At 44.9% G+C, this 16,944-nt stretch overlaps 1 protein-coding gene across 1 annotated transcript in view; it reads left to right on the forward strand.

Annotated features, from left to right (window-relative positions):
- The window catches only part of Metap2 (methionyl aminopeptidase 2), a 52,325-nt gene that overhangs the window by 10,276 nt on the left and 25,105 nt on the right, over positions 1–16,944 (forward strand). Inside the window, exons 2-4 of the mRNA XM_004623797.2 lie at positions 3,963–4,183; positions 5,555–5,659; positions 15,835–15,900. Coding sequence (XP_004623854.1) covers positions 4,033–4,183; positions 5,555–5,659; positions 15,835–15,900 — 322 coding nt within the window. The 5' untranslated portion in view covers positions 3,963–4,032. The remainder of the gene's footprint in view (positions 1–3,962; positions 4,184–5,554; positions 5,660–15,834; positions 15,901–16,944) is intronic.

The raw sequence follows: 16,944 nt of genomic DNA on the forward strand, positions 1-16,944 counted from the left end.
ATAAAACCATGTGGGCTAAGGTGGAGAGAAACGGGAACTCACTTAGTTGGGCATGAAGTGGGACCAAACTATGGTCAACCAATGAGATTACAAGCACCACTGCTCAGGTAAAATTGATTAAATCAAATATCAAATGGGAAAGTGAGCAAGTGGGCATGAATACGGAAACGCCTGGCTTTCTTGTATCATTTTTTGATATCTTTAAACAAAATTGCTCCAGTAGTCAAATCTATATTTTCCCCCCAAACAAACCCTTGAGTGGAGGGCTGACTTCCCATAGATCACAGCGGGAGAGCTGCTCTGCTACTTACGAAACCCCGACCCAGAAGCCGGACATCCAGGGATGGTTTAGTGCCAGGTTCCCCACGAGTGTGCATCATGTGAAAGGCGAGAGGGTGGCCTCCTTTCGAGCCACCCCCATTTCCCAGGACCGAGGGCTCTCCACGCAAACAGACCCGGCCCTGACGAGTGGCGGGGTTGTGGCCAGACCCAATGAGCAAAAGCAGTGCTCTTTCGGGACTCGTTACTGTGCACCTTTCTGCAGCAGTTGACGCAGCCAGCCCAACCTCATCCCAGAGAACATTTTCTCTCCTTCCTTCCTTGTGACTATTCGCTAAAGCATTTTCTTTCCTTTTAGTACAAGCTGGCAGTCCATAATCATTCTGCTCTCATGGGGAGCTGGGACATGTACAAAACATATCTTCATTCTGTCTGCATTCCTTTCCTTTCCCTTCCTGCCCCGCAGCAGTTTTCCGTTCTTTTCCTGCTCCTTCTCTCTTTTTTTTTTTTTTTTTTTGAGACAGAATCTCCCTATGTAGTAACCCAAGCTAACCTCAAACTTCTGGCTATCCTCCTGCCTCAGTCTCCCGAGTGCTGGATTTACAGGCACGCAAAATCCAGTGGGCATTTTCTTCTTATCTTCTATTTCTTTGCAAAATCCTGCCCAGAATTTACCAGCCTTGCTCCTAGGAAACAAAACTCCCACAATCCCAGTGTCCTTCCTAGTGGCACCAGGTGCCACTCTCTTCCCCCCAGAACTGACACACACACTCGGGGTCTGTATCTCTCCAGCCAGGTTTCAGATGGCTCCCTACGATCACCTGGAAGCCCTGGGGGGGGGGGTCCCCAGACGTGCAGAAAACAAAGCTTACCCTTCAGCCCCTCCATCCTGTCTCCTGGAAAAACTGTACTCCATGAGCCCAAGAGGACTATGAAGGTCTCTGCAGTGTGCGCTCCCATTTCCAAGTCTTTCAACTTTAGGAATGTTATTGGGCTTTTTGTTGTTGTTTTTCCTGACAGGGTGTCTCTAGGTAGTTCAGGTAGCTTTGGACTCACTATGTAGCCCAGGCTGGCCTCGAACTCATGGCAAGTCTGCCTCAGCCTCCTGAGTGCTTGGATGGGGTGTTATCCAGAAAACCTTTAAAAATAGTGTTGAGAGCCAGAAATGGTGGCATACATCTGTAATTCCCACATTCTGGAGGCTGAGGCAGGAGGATCACTGAGGCCAGCCCAGGCTACACAGTAAGACCCTGTCTCAAAACAAATCCAAATTTAAATATCCATACCATATTATGATACTGTATCACCAGCAATGGCTCCTCACACAGCATGGGGCCTGGACTCAGGACTCTGGCATGGGGCAGCTGTTTTCAGGTAGCTGTCCTTTAAGCCCCAGCCTCAGTACTCGGCCTGGCGGTATGCTGCCTAGCAGCTAAGCTCCAGCCTCAGTACTCCAGAGGGAAACTGTTCCCAGAGGGGAACAGTTTTGGCTGCCACAACCACAGTCAGAGGAAGGGTTGCTACTGGTAGAGGCGGGCAACACTGCCACACACCTGCCATGTACAGGATAAGCCCAGCACAAAATCAGAGACGAGCCTGCCCCAGTGCCACACACCAAGGCTGAGGGCACCTGTCCTATGCACTGCAGATCTCTCTCAGACTACCCTTCATTTTGGAAATCCCTCGTCATCCTTGGTTTTTTCTGGACTTTTTGAGGCAGCGTCTTATAGTGCAGATCAACCTACCCTTGAACTTGCAGTGATCCTCCTGCTCAGACCCCTGAGTGCTAGGGTTACAGGCATGCGCCCCCAAAGCCCAGCTTTAAGGAGCTTCGGGTGATAGCTCTGGCATCAAGAGCAGGTTGTGGTGCCTCCTGAGGGCAGCCGCATCTTTGCCCCAATCCAAAAATCTTTCAGACCTGTTGAAAGCCCCTCAGCTTGTTGCTAGATTATTTTGGAACAGAACATAAAAAGAATCAATAAATGACATAAGAGAAGTATTAAGTTGAGTCAGGGTCTTGTTGAGCAGTTTGATGCTCCTGAGCGCTGGGATTATAGGTGTTCTCCACTAGGACTGATTTATGTGGTTGTCAGTTGATTCTTATTAGTACCATTGACTGACTGATGTCTGATTTTGTTGGTTGGTTCCGTGATGACAAGGACTGTTTTTGTCTCTATACATTGCTAGGCCTGGACACACAGGACACTGAGTATCAGGCAAAGAGCAGCCCAGATGCAAGGAACAGGAGATGCAAGATGCTCCAAGGTCTGAAGCACAGTGAGCTGCAGCTATGCAGAGTACGGAGAGACACGGGAAGCAGGCCAGGGCCAGGGTATGCTGGGTAGTTCCTAAAGGATTCTGGGTAAACAGTAGCTATTTCTACTTTGTAGACACTGTAGTTGGTCCATTAACTTTGATATTGTTATCTATCAACCACAGGAAGCAATATGAAATCTAGAGATATATTTAGAGAGAAAAAGAAACATGCAGAAGGGCCAGGGAGATGGCTCAGTGGAATAAGCGCCTCTGGCCTTAGTTCAATCCCCGGTTCCGCAGACAATGAGTGCATTTCCCTTGTCGGTCGCCAGGAATTGAACCTAGGGCCCTGCACCTGCTAAACCTATGCCCTACCATACCACTAAGCCTCCAGATACTGCGCTTTATGTGGCTGTGGCCAGAGCCGGTGTGAGTTTTACTATCAAGCCACTAGTGAGGAAGCTGTTGTGCTGATGAGGCCTAAAAACAACAAAATAATATGCGAAAGTCAATTGCATTCATTTGCATTTTAAGTCCAAAAAAAAGATGACAAAAAATAAATTGGACCGTGACCTTTTGCATTAATGGGGGAGGCAGCGTCCCCAGCTATATGGCCTGTAATTCTCTCACAATTGGAAAAGAAGGATGTGTACAGAGAGCCCATCTGAGTCATCCGAGGTTTAGCGTAGGATTCAGGAAACACGGGATTCCAGCTGCCCAAGTTATTTCAAGTGATGAGACAGCCTCGCCCTGATCTGCGACTGTGAATAGCTACGGAGTCCCTGTGAGTCACGACACGGGGATGTAAGCGAACACTGATTTTTGCTCCTGTCCCTGCTTAATATACGATTTAATTTTTATTACTTGTTTATTTATTTATTTTGACGTTTTGGGACAGGACCTATGTAGTTCAGGGAGGCCAGGCTGGTCTCAGACTCCAGCGACCCTCCCGCCTCAGCACTCGGAGGGCCGGGATTCCACCTGCGTCACCACCATGTTTTGTTTTGTTTCTTTCCTTCGGTACCGGGGATTGACCTCCGAACCCTGCGCTTGCCAGGCAAGCACTTATTCTACCGAGCTATCTCCCCGGCCCCCATCATGGGGTCTTAATGTACGATTTACACAGCCAGCCATTTTACATGTTTCTGCTCCTGACGAGACGCCCCTCCTCTTCCAAGCCGGCTTTTACAGCTTATATGGAGCTGAAAATCCCCTTTCAAACTGACTCCTCGCGGGCGGAAGCGCATGGCGAACGCCAGGGGCGCAGCAAGACCGGCGTCGCTCCGCGGGCCGCATGCGCAGGGCAGGCGGCCACCGAGACAGCCTCCACGGGGCAGAAGGTCGCCGCCGAGTCCTCCGCCGTCCCAGGATTCCCTGCTCCCGACCATCGAGAGCGACTTCCGGCGTCGTGGTGGTGGGGGGGGGAGAGGAGGAGGAGCAGCAGCGGCCGCGGGCCCTCGCCGCTCGGTCGCGCTCCCTCGCGCTCTCTCAGGCATCATGGCGGGCGTGGAGGAGGCAGAGGCCTCCGGGAGCCACCTGAACGGCGACCTGGACCCAGACGACAGGGAAGAGGGAGCTGCTTCTACGGCGGAGGAAGCAGCGAAGAAAAAGAAGCGGAAGAAGAAGAAGAGTAAAGGGGCTGTTGCAGGTACGGAGAGGCTTAGGCTTGCCCGGGTCCTGCCAGGAATGGCCGAACGACTGGCTGGACGTAGGGCCCGCGGGGGTGGCGGGGAGCGGGACTAGAGCCCCGGACTAGGTGAATTCCCTGGCCTTGCTCGCGAGGGTGACGAGGCTGAGCTGTGCATGCAGCCCCGGGAGGGCAGGCTTCTCGCTGTGGGACCGGCAGACCGCGGGCGAAGAGCGTGCCTCAGCCAGCCTCCGTCTGGTGGCTCTGGGGTCGCCGCGTCCCCGGATCGCCGGGACTCGGTTCTGCGCAGGCCGCGGCGCGGACCCAAAGCCATGCCCGGAGCGTGGCTCTCAGCCTTCTTCCGCGCAGCTTGGGCGCCGTGGAAATCCGGTTCGGACCCACCTGCGACCCTCTTCCCTCGCGTCCTGCTGAGCGCACCGCCTCTCCGGTTTTCATTGGGGTTTCTGCTAAGGCTGCACTTTGGGGCCGGGTGTCTGCCCTCCAGCTCCTGTGCCTAAGAATCGGTGGCGCGGATTTTCGCCTGCCTCATCCCACGGCATCACCCAGCCCATGGGCCTTAATCCCGAGTTAGGGGGCCGCGCAGACAGGGTGTTCTTCGTGGCTCCCAGTGGAACATCCTAACAGCGATCTCGGAGCCCACTGGTAAACACGAAAAAAAGCTAGAAATTCACAGTTGGACAACGTAATGAGCTAGGAATTTATTTTTGAAACTTTTTTTTTTATACTGAGCAAACTCATTTTAGGAATTTTTTTTTTTTTAAATGTTTCTAATTAGCCAGAAAAGAAAGAAAAGTGAGGAAGGAAGAAGTGATTAGCATGGAGTTGATAGAGGTTGGAGAAGACAAGTGTACTTCTTTATGAAGTTTTGGTTAGAGGGGCATGGAAGAGGGGGAGTTGCAGTTTCCCGGGTTCTCTCCCGGCCAAGCTCTGGCTGTTCTGGCTTTCACACGAAATCCAAAATCTACACTTTCTGGAGGTGTGCGGCAGACTGATCCCTCTTTGTTTTGCCCAGTTGTCTCAGTGTGAATCCTTTTTAGTAATCACGGTGGCGCTACATTTTGTGGTAGCAGGGATCACGCTTTCTCTACCCCATGTGTTGCGATTGTAGTCACTTCCAGAGCAGGCACCTGCTGTCTGGTAATGTAAGATTTTTCTGTTTTCCTTCTGGGGATTGAACGCTGGGCCTTGCACTTGGTAGGCAGATGCCCTGCCACTGAGCCACCACTGGGGAGGTACATGCATGACTGTCCTACCCCGCAGTGGCTCAGACCACGCAGAGAAAAGGATTTGTAGATTCTGCAGGACTGTTAGAACATATTCTGGTGGGAAGGTGTCCTTTTTACATTTGCATCTGTTTTATGGGATTTGCAGGGCAGCAAGAACCTGAGAAAGAATCGAGAAGCTCCATGAATGAAGTAGCAAAACAGTTGGAAAGACAAGCCCTGGAGGAGAGAGAGAGAGATGAAGAGGATGATGGTGAGTGGTTACTGTGGCACCTGTGATCGGAGGAGATAGGTGTGACAGTCTTCTGATGTCTGTGTTTGTGCACATAGCCTCATCTGACATTTTACTTGTCCGTTTAATAACAGCTAACAACATAGATAAAAAGGAGAAGGTACTAATCAGCAACTTTCTTTAAGTGGTGGCAATGTTTCACATTTATTAAAGATGGGAAAAAACAATGATAAGGGAACAACAGGCTCTGTAGTGAGTTTGGACAGAGTAAAAATTAAAAATACACATTGTGGCCAGGAATAATGATGTTGCCCTGTGATCCTGTTACTTGGGAGGCTGAGGCCAGGAGGATCATTGTGAGTTTGAGGCCAGCCTGAATTACATAGGGGGAGAAACAGAATACAGTACAGGGTGGGCTGTTGTGAAGAGACACATTAGCCACAGGTTCTTAGAAGTTGGGTATGTGAGTAGCTGCTCAGATAGACAGGTGTCCACTTTGAAAAATGTATTTGGTGCAGGGCCGGGTCATGTGTGAGTAGTGGCAAGATAAAGTGAGAGATGTTTAATCAGCAAACAGCCAGTAAGTAGTAGGGGAATTTTGATACATATGTTCATTTTAACCTCACCAAACTAAGCTGGGGTGATAATCTCACTTTACAGACAGAAGTAGTTATGTGAGTTGCTTAATATGACACAGTTAAATTTATGTGACATAGAGCCAGAATTTGAAGTCTCTTTTCAGATTCTAAGTTCCTTTTATTTTCTATACTTTTTTTTTTGAGATAGGGTCTTGCTATATAGCTCAGGCTGACTGAACTCACTATATAACCCAGGGTGACTTTGCACTCTCATCAATCCTCCTGCCTCACCCTCGCATGTGCTGGGATTACAGGCGTGTGCCACCATGCCTGGCTCCTTTCTTCACTTTTTGTTTTGTTTTTGTTTGTGTTTTTGGTGCAGGGTCTCACTGCGCAGCTCAGATTTGTAGTGATCCTCCTATTTTAGCATTTTCTAGTGCTGAGATTACAGGTTTGCGCCACTGTGCCTGGACTCTCCTTTCTTCTTCTTCTTTTTTTTTTTTTTTTTCCTTTCTCTTAAAGAACCACATTGGAAGGGGCTAGGGAGATGGCTCAGTACAATAAGCACTTCCCTGGCAAGTGCAAGGGCTTGAGTTCAGTCCCCAGTTCTGCAAAAAGAAAAAAAAAAAAAAACTACATTGGAGCACTTCTAAACTCTCCCAAATTCCCAGCTCCTTGTGGGTGTTTGGATGCCTTAAAATTTGCTGCCCTTTTTCTGGCACACCTTTCCTCCCCATCTTTTTCTTCTCTTACTCCTTCCCTTTCTTTCTCATTCCCTTCCCTCCCCAGGATTTTTGCTCTGAGCTACAGCCTGCCCCCATCTTTGGCTTGGAGGATGGTGTTCACCATGTAGTTCAGGCTGGCCTGGAATTCATGGTGATCCTCCTGCCTCTGCCTCGTGAGTGCTGGGGTTATAGGTGTGTGCCACCACATCACGCTCTCCACAGACTGTTGTTCGCACAGGAGGTAATAGACCTCCCATGTTGGAATTTGTAGTTAGCTGTCTGCTGCTGGGGGCAGTGGCTCTGTCTCCCACTGTCAGCCAGGGCTTATGCTTTTCACCCAGCAACAGGAACTTTTGTTTCTGTGTTGGCTTCATGAACAGCAGTTGTTTTTCCTTTAGAAAGATGTGTTTTCTGCTGTCAGAGTGCTTTCAGTCCGCCTTAGTGGTAAAGGTGCTGAGGTGAAAAGGAATCACTAACTTTTGCTCTTTAGCAAACTGCTTTTCCATTCTACCTTATATTTGTACTTTTTAAATTTAAATTTTTGTTTATTTATTTATTTTTGTGGAACCGGGGATTGAACTCAGACCCTTGCGCTTGCCAGGGAAGCACCTATTCTACTAAGTCGTCTCCCTAGCCCCAGCCATTCCGCACTTTAGATTAAGGATCTACTTTGAGGTCTGAACGGGCAAGGGTTGATAAACTCATGCTGTAACAGGTTGCTACAGATCTACCATGTGGAAAATGTCACAGGCTGGTCTTGAAGTGGACTTGACTCCGTTTTATCTCTGTGAAGTCATCTGTTTTTCTTGATACTGAGAGGGCCAGATATGAGTAGCATACCTTACAGAACTAGTGGAAGCAATCCCAAAATTCATCCAAGCCAGAAGAGACCTAAAGCCCAAGAAATAATCCTGGACAACAAAGGCAAAACAGGGAGGGGATCACTATCCTTGACTTGAATTACACTATGGAGCTACTGTGATGAAAAAACCCGACATACTTCCAAAGCAACACAAGTAAACAAAAAAATTCCTACCAGAAGGGCTAGGAATGTAGCTTCATTGGCAGAGTGCTGCAGACACAAGGATCAGTGGAATAGATCAGAAGATGCAGAAACAACTCCAGACACACTTAGCCACCTGATCTTTGACAAAGGGGCAGAATGTTAGAAAAAGGAAGTGGGACTTGGGAGGGAAGGAGGGGCCAGTGAGACCTTGATAAAGGGTCCCTTCAGTGGGTAGCAGAAGGGAGAGGCAATGGCAACTCAGGGACCTAGGCTTGACTTGGGTGACAATGGGGAGAGGGCTTGCAGGTAGAGGAGACTGGGTTTAATTCTTGATGTGCTCATCTTAGCGTTGTTGGGTGTCAGCCTGAAAAGTGGATCTCAGGGGCCCTTGGAGGTGTGCCAGAGGTGCCACTACACCCAGAGGGGTGTAGTGTTCGGTGCCACAAGGACATGGCCATTTCCACTGAATAAGTCTTGCCCCAAAGTTCCTTAGGGTCCCATTGCATCCAGTTGTCCTGCTCCACATTGCACCCTGCTGGTAGTTTTCTGTGTCTGTAGTTCTGATGTCCGTAAAATACAGAAATATAATTGTTCAGTATACAATTTTTTGTTTGTTTGGCTTGTTTCATTCAGAGTTATTTAATTTTTGGATTTTTTCAGGCTTCAGTAGTGTAGTCCTTTCTATTCTTTAGTAGTATCTAAATTTGTTTACTCATTTACTTGTCCAAGGATGTTTGAGTTGTTTCTGGTTTTTGTTTCCAGTTTTTGTGTGTTGTGAATGCAGTTGCTGTGAACATAGATGTCTTTGTGTAGACATACACTTTCATTTTTCCTGGGTAAGTACCTACGACTGGGATTCCTGGCCAGATGTTAAGGGAATTATCTCAGAAGAAACTGTTGGATTGTCTTCCAAAGTGGCTGTAGCACTTGCTTTCCTGTCAGCTGAGGTTGAGCTAGTGGGTTGTTAGTATCCCTGAAAGCACTTGATGTTGTCAGCTTTTTAAATTACATCCTTTTTTTAATAGGTCTGTGGTGGGATGTCTTTGTGGTTTTAATTTGCACATCTGGTGATGCTACGTGTCTTGTCATGTTTTTATTTGCTGTCTTTCCTATATCTTTTGAAGTGTTCGTTCAGATCTTTCGTCTGTGTTTATGGGCTGTCATCTGACTGAGCTGTTTTTTTCTGATATGTGTTAAACACTTTCCCATGTTGTGGGATGCCTTTTCACTTTGTCAACGAAATCATTTGCAGCACAGTTTTATTTTGGTGGAACCAGTGATTGAACTCAGGCCCTGGCGCTTGCCAGGCAAGCACTTATTCTACTCAGCTATCTCCCTGGCCCCTAACAGTTTTAATTTTGATGAAATCCAGTTATCTATGCTTTATTGTTGGTGCTTATTGTGTCTTATAGATAATTAAGCTATTGTCGCTAAGGTTTTGAGAATTTTCTGTTCTCAGGAAGAAATATTGTGTATATTCTTTTGGAATTATTCTTTCTGTGTAGTGCACAGTAAAGGATTTTTTTTTTCATATGGACGTCCAGTTGTCAATTCAACAAATTTCAGTTGATTTGGGCCTAGTATTAATAAATAATATGAACTATTTTTGCCTGTTAGGAATGTCTTGAGATGCTATGAAGGAGAGCCATGTCAGGTCTAAAATTACAGCATGGAGTAACAACTGGAACCATGGCATACCGAGTTCACAGTTGGGATCCTGGCACAAATTTTAAAAATTGGGCTGTTTTTCTGTACTGACTCAGACATTGAATGTGGAATAAGATAATTAATTTCAGAAAGATGATAATAAAGATGTGTGTAGCAGTGTACCAGTCTGTGTGTGCTTCCCAGAGTACAGGCCATTTGTTTGTTCACTTTTCTCTACTTATTATCTGGCACTTACAGACTGGAACATTTAGTGAAATGAAGATTACTGTTGGGCGGGCCACATACCTCAGGGGATTAGAGCCCTTGCTTAGGCAGGGGCAGAGGCTCAGGGGCTCGGGGCTCGGGGCTCGGGGCTCGGGGCTCGGGGCTCGGGGCTCGGGGCTCAGGCTCAATCCCCACTGTGCTGTGCCAGCCCTGCCCCAACGGTGTGTTGAGACAGCTGTTGAGACTGCACGTGGTGGCAGTTGCCTGTCATCCTAGCACTTGGGAGGCTGAAAAGATGATCACTACAAGTCTGATTGGTGTAGTGAGACCCTGTAGACCCTGTACTAAAATTAAAAAAAAAAAAAAAAAGTTACTGTTAAGATGTGTGGACTGTGTGAATTAGATTGTGTGACATACGAAGGACATTGAAAGTTGTTTTTCTAGAAATTTAGGCTTTTTAATCTTAAAATGAATAATTCTTGTTCTTTTATTTTTTTTATTTTTTTACGGAACTGGGGATTGCGCTCAGGCCTTGGGTTTGCCAGGGTAGCGCTTATTCCACTGAGCCATCTCCCCGGCCCCTTCTTGTTCTTTTAAAATGGAAAAAAAAAACCTGCAGAATTTTGAAATGAGTTAATAGGAAGGTAACAGTGGTTGATATATGTGTATCATCTTTAAATTACTCAGAGTACAAGCTATATGCATGTAAGTATCCAAATAGTATTAGCACAACCCTTTCTTTTCAATGAACTGTTAGTATAACTACCTCAACTCTCCTGTATATGTGTGTGTACCTTCTAGTTCCTTTTTCCTTTCCACCATTCCAGTTTTTTCCTTTTGAGCAGTTTCTTCCCACTTTACAGTACCTAGTGTGTGTTTGGGACCTTATTTACACTTTCAGCTTCTCAGACTAGGGCAGCAATATGACGTCTACACATGTATGTCTGGTGTATTCCACTTACGAGTATGGCCTTGAGTTGCATCCTTTTTTATTTTTTATTTTTTGGCAGAACTGGGGATTGAACTCAGGCCCTTGTGCTTGCCAGGCAAGCACTTACTCTACGGAGCCATCTCCCTGGCCCCGCATCCATTTACTTATACAAGCATCTGGTTTAACTTTCTTTATGGCTGAGTAGTACTCTATTGTAAAAGGGGGGGCACTTTTTTTATCCATTACTTCATCGATGGGTATTTGGGTTGTTTCCAAAATCTGCTGCTATAAACATGGGTGCACATATGTTACTATGGTGTGTTTTTTAATTCTGGGAAGATAGCCAGCAGGGGAATAAATACCTGGGTCAAATGGGACCTCTAGTCCTAATTCTTGAGGAATGTCCACATTGATTTCCACAGTTGTTGCACTGGTCTACAACTCCTACTAACAGCAGAGAAGAGTCCCTTTTGCCCACACCCACAGCCCTGCCAGCCTTTAAAAAAAATTTTTTTTAATCTAATTTTTTTTTTTTTTTTTGCGTAACCGGGGATTGAACTCAGGCCCTTGCGCTTACCAGGGAAACACTTATTTCACTGAGCCATCTCCCCGGCCTGCAGCATTTGTTATTGGTTGAGCTTTTGGTAATAGCTCTTCTTTCTGGGGTGAGATGGAATCGCCTGGTGGTGTTTTAATTTGCATCTCTTGAATGACTGATATTGAACAGTTTTTCATATATTTATTTACTGTTTGTGTTTCCTTATCTGGGAAGTGTATATTCATCTCAGATGCCTATTTTTGGATTGGGTCTTTAAGTTTTGGAGGTGTGATATTTTTGAGTTCTTTGTGTGCTCTCAGTAGTAATCCTTTGTCTGAGGAACAGCAGGTGAACATTTTTTCCCACATTGTGGGTTGTCTCTTCACTCTTGGTTTCTCTTGCTGTGCAAAAGCTTTTTAATAAGATGAGAGCCCGGTTGTTGATGCTTTGTGATGTTCCTGTGCAGTCAGGATGAGCAAGTTCTCTCTTTTCTTTTTTTCTGTGTTGGTGATAGAGGGAAATGAAACTCCCAACCTGGAAGATACCTAGGCTGAGTTTGTCTTCTCTAAAACCAAAAAATAAATTTTAGGAACAAATGGAAGTTAAAAGCAGATTATATTTATGGGGGAAAGAAAGCTTCTGTCTGAGAGAAGGACAGAAGGGGGACTTGAGTGGCCTGGCCAGGAAGTTATCTCTTCCAGGGATTTTTTTCTATTTCTTTTCTTTTTTTAAATTTATTTATTTATTTGTGTGTGTGTCTGTGTGTGTGGCCAGCTCAGCCCACCAGGGGGCGGGGCGGGCTGGCATGTGGTGCTGGGGGATTGAACCTCGGTCCTTGTGTTTTGCTAAGCTTGTTCTAAGTAGGTGCTTTAGACCACTGAGCCATCTCACCAGCCCTCTTCCAGGGAGTTTTATAGAATAAAACCATGTGGTGAGTTGGGTGTAAGGTGGAGAACATGGAAACTTGTTTTGGTGGGCATAAGGTGGGACAGAACTATGGTCAATTAATAAGGTTACAAGCACCATTGCTCAGGTAAAATTGATTAAATCTAGGACCAAATAGAAAAGCAGGTCATGGAGCAAGGGGACATGGGGGCATGAATACTGGGACAGGTGCTCTTCCTGTTGGGGGATGAGTTGATGACTCTTTCTGGCTCTTTCAAGGTAATTGATACCTATTTAGAATATCAATCCCTGATGCCCATTTCTAGGGAAGTAAGTGGCTGCTTTGTTTACTCTTTTGTCTTGGAAGTCTGGCCCATAGCAGGAGTGTCTGTCTCTTCCAAAATTGGAAAGTCACCGTGTCTTCCATATTGTCTCCTTGAGGGCCTGGCTCTGTCTGAGGCTCTGCCTATAATATTTCTTTCTTCCTTTTTTTTTTATTTTATTTTTTGGCGGAACTGGGGATTGAACTCAGGCCCTTGCACTTGCCAGGGAAGTGCTTACTCTATTGAGCCATCTCCCCGGCCCCGCCTATAATATTTCTGTCTAATTTAGTTGCCTACAATATTGGACAATGAACCCAGGATCTTTGCGCTAAGCTAAGATCTCCAGCCCTTTCTTATTTATGAGGCTGAGTCTCTTCCTAAGTTGCTGTGTTGCCCAGACTAGATTCAAGCTTGGCATCTTGTTGCCTCAGCCTACCAGAGTGCTGGGATTGATAACATGCCATGTGCCACTATACTTGGTCACTTGTTTCTTCTTTAAGTAAAGAAACAAGAAATAGTTCAGTCCCCAGTTCCACAAAAAGAAAAAAAAGAAGAAAGAAAGAAAACAAGAAATAAACTAAAAAATTGTCTAATTTTTAATTTTTTTTCCAAACTAGGGCTGTTACTTTTTTTTTTTTTTAAGTATTTATTTTTATTTTTATTTTTATTTTTATTTTTTATTTTTTATTTTTTGGTGGAACCAGGGATTGAACTCAGGCCCTTGCACTTGCCTAGCAAGCACTTATTCTACTGAGCCATCTCCCCAGCCCCACTCTAATTTTTTAATAGATTGAAACACATCAGTATTTTTAGTTTAAGATATTTAAACCAGGAGTAGTGGCATATGTACTTGGGAGGCTGAGGCTGGAGGACCTCAAGTTTGAGGCCACCATGGGCTACGCAGTGAGTGCTAGGCCATTTGAGACTGAAAGTCCCAACCTCAAAACTTTAGAGTACTCTGGATGTAGCTTGGTGCTCTCAGAGTTTGATCCTTAGTACTCAGAGAAAGAATGAGAAATGGTGTTATCCTTAGGGTGCTTATGGAGAGTGGGTATGGGTGTAAACTAGTGATTGCAGTTCTATGTGATATTTAAATGACTATTGTAGACAGAGTGAGATCCTTTCTTTTATGGCTCTTTGTGAAGCTGGGAGTGAAAATGATGCACTTTAAGAAGAGAATGTGAGGGCCGAGAAGATAGCTCAGTGGAATCAGCGCTTGCCTGGCAAGCTCAAGGTCCTGAGTTCAATCCCCAGTACTGTAAAAAAAAAAAAAAAAAGAAGAGAGTATGAGTTCTTCCATATTGTCCTAGGGGTGGATTTCCCTGTCTGAGTTACTGAGGAGTGACTGTTCCTAGGTGGACCATTTTAGATAGTACTGTGAGGTGGGGGGATGGCTCAGTAGAATAAGCACTTGCCGGGCCTGAGTTCAATCTCTGTTTCCGCCAAAAAAAGAAAAGAAAAAAGAAAACAGATGGTACTCAGTGGAGCATACTACTCAACCATCCATCCCTGTTTATCCCTGTTTAATAGCAGTTTAATTGGTGGGTGGATTTAGATTCTTGAGGAGTCAGATGGGCTGGGGATATCTCAGCAGCATAAGTGTGCCTAGCAAGTGCAAGGTCTTGAGTTTGATCTTTGGCACCAAAAAAAAATCAGATAGGCATGCTGGTGCACATCTGTGATCCTAGGGCTCCAAAAAAAGAGAAGAAGAAAGAAAAGAATGATGGTGGCTGGGTGTGGCTGCACACCTATAATTTCAGCACCAAAGAGGCTGAGGCAGGAAAATTGTTGGTTCAGGGCCAGCCTGGTCTACATAGTGAAATTGTATCTGGAAAAAAAAAAAAAAAAAAGAACCAAAAGAAACCCTAATAAATAAAATCAAACCAAATGTGATTATGGAAATTAATGAGCACTTTTAAAAATTTAGACGCCCAAGTCAGTTTTTGATAACTTCACATTAAGTTGTCTAATTCATTGTTTGAGCTTGTCCTTAATGGTATTTTTAAGGTTTTCTCAGTGTGGATGTAGGCCTAGACTTCACAGAGCTCATAAAGGCCCAGAGTCATGGCCGCTTTAGGTGCTCTTTGTCAGCAGCAGTTTCCTAGCATAGTTCTTAACACTAGCTTTTTGGGTGTTGGGCTTTGAGTATTAGAACTGTGAGCCTAGGTAGAGTGCATCTGCTCTCTGGTTTTTGCATGCAGTTTGATCCAGGAGATCTCTTTTCTCTGATGAAGGGAGCCTGCCTCTTAGCTCAGTTCTTTAAGTGGCTGCTTCAACAAAGCAGTCAGGCTCAGGTTGCTGTGGTTCGATCCCCACAACTCAAGCTGACCAAACCTGCCCTGAAAACATTTGGAGAAAAAAAAAAGAAAAAAAAAAAAAGTCTGAGAAAAAGACTTTAAAATACAATGCCCTAAATATTCTTGGCAGGTGAGGGATCAAATGATGTACATTCTTGGTCTAATTTTGCCTTTTACCTGTGGGGACAAGTCTGGGGTTAGCACTTTCAACATGCTGTTCCCTGTTAAGGTTGCTCAGGGCTTTAAGTGAGGTAGTAAAATACTATTGAATGCAAAGCAGATGTAAACTGTTGATAGTATTGGAGGAGAGGTCACAGGATCATGACTAGTGATAAACTAGCTAATAAGTTCCTTGCTTTTTAAAAAGAAAGTTAATGTAGTTTTCTTGCGAAGTCTCATTTCAACCAGGTCTGGTGGCGCATGCCTGCATGCTTATTATCCCAGCACTCAAGAGGCTGAGGCAGGATGATTGCCAGGAGTTTAAGATCAGCCTAGGCTACATAAGCGAATCAAGTCCAGCCTGCACTACAAAGCAAAACCCTGTCTCAAAAAAATTAAATTAAAATTGTAAGAATTTTTAGGGTCTGGGAACATAGCTCAGTGGTCTAAGTGCCTGCCTGGAAAGCACAAGGACCCAAGTTGGAACCCTGGTACTGTATGGCATGCTGGCCCTGCACATGCCTGTAATCCCAGCATTGGGTAGGCTAAAGACAGGAAGATCTCTATGAGTCTGAACTGTGTAGCAAGACCCTGTACCAAGTAAAAATTTAAAGAGTACAAAAGAATTTTTAAAATCTTATTTGTTTTTATTAGCATAATTCAAAGTAAGATGTGCTGTTTAAGCTCACAAGTCAGGCTGATATTTACACATACACATTTTTGAGAGTAGTGTGTACTAGTAAAATGCACTTAAGTTTAGAAGAGTATTGTGCAAGCCTTGTGCAGTGGTATTTAGAAAGCATCTGTCTGGACACGCTTGTCTTGTTTTATTCCTAGCACAGGAGGTTTCGGTGACTAAGGACTTGAAATTTTGTTTTGTAGATGGAGATGGTGATGGAGATGGAGCAACTGGAAAGAAGAAGAAAAAGAAGAAGAAGAAGAGAGGACGTTAGTGTCTTGCATTAATCTTATTTGACAAAGTGTAATTTTGGTTATTAACAGAGATGTTCAGAAACTTTCTGGTCTTGCTCGAGGCTGGGGAAGCAAGTGCTTGCTTAGTAGAGCTGGAGTGAGAAACACTAAAAATTCTGTGGCAGATACTGTAACATCTTATTGGTATTTTCTTTGACTACTTTTTGGCTAAGTTTTTTTTTTTTTTTTTTTTTCATTTAGTACATGGGATACAAGGTTTTACTATGTAGACTGGACTGGTAGTGATTCCTCCTGTTTTCAGCTTCCCACATGCTGGGATTACAGGTGCGTGCCACCACGCCCAGTCTCAATTGCAATTGCCATCTCAGCAAGCCCTGGGGCGGGCTGGCACAGCACTCAGGAACGAGCAGCCACTGCACTTTGCCTAAGCAGGCACTTTGCTTTAGTCTGCTGAACTATCAGGCTGGCCCTAAGATTATTAATATGAGATGGTTGAGTTTAATCATAAGTTAGAAATGAGTTCCTAAAAATACATTCTTAAATTTATTTTATTTTATTTTATGTTATTTTATGTTATTTTATTTTATTTTTGGCGGAACTGGGGATTGAACTCAGGCCCTTGCGCTTTCCAAGGAAGCACTTATTCTACTGAGCCATCTCCTTGGCCCCAAGTTTTATTTATTTATTTGTTTGTTTGTTTGTTTATTTATTTATTTATTTATTTATTTGCTCCAGATGCCTTCAGGGCACGTTTGGCTGTCTTGAGTTGTGGGGATGGAACCACAGCAACCTGAGCCTGACTGCTTTGTTGAAACAGCCACTTAAATAGCTGAGCTAAGGGGCAGGCCCCCCTAAGGATTTTTTGTTGTTGTTGTTGCTCTGTTTATTTATTTTTAGTTGGCTTGTGTTACATAGTTCAGACTGACCTTGAACTCACTGTGCTTCAGCCTTCTGGGTGCTGAGGTTATAGGCATGCACTGCACGCCCATTTTTCTATTTATTTGTAGCCACTCATTACCACCACCCCCCCTTTTCCTTTTTTTTTTTTTTTTTTTTTTT

This window comes from Octodon degus, unplaced genomic scaffold (genome assembly GCF_000260255.1).
Source record: "Octodon degus isolate 3935 unplaced genomic scaffold, OctDeg1.0 scaffold00004, whole genome shotgun sequence".
Classification (NCBI taxonomy): Eukaryota; Metazoa; Chordata; class Mammalia; order Rodentia; family Octodontidae; genus Octodon; species Octodon degus.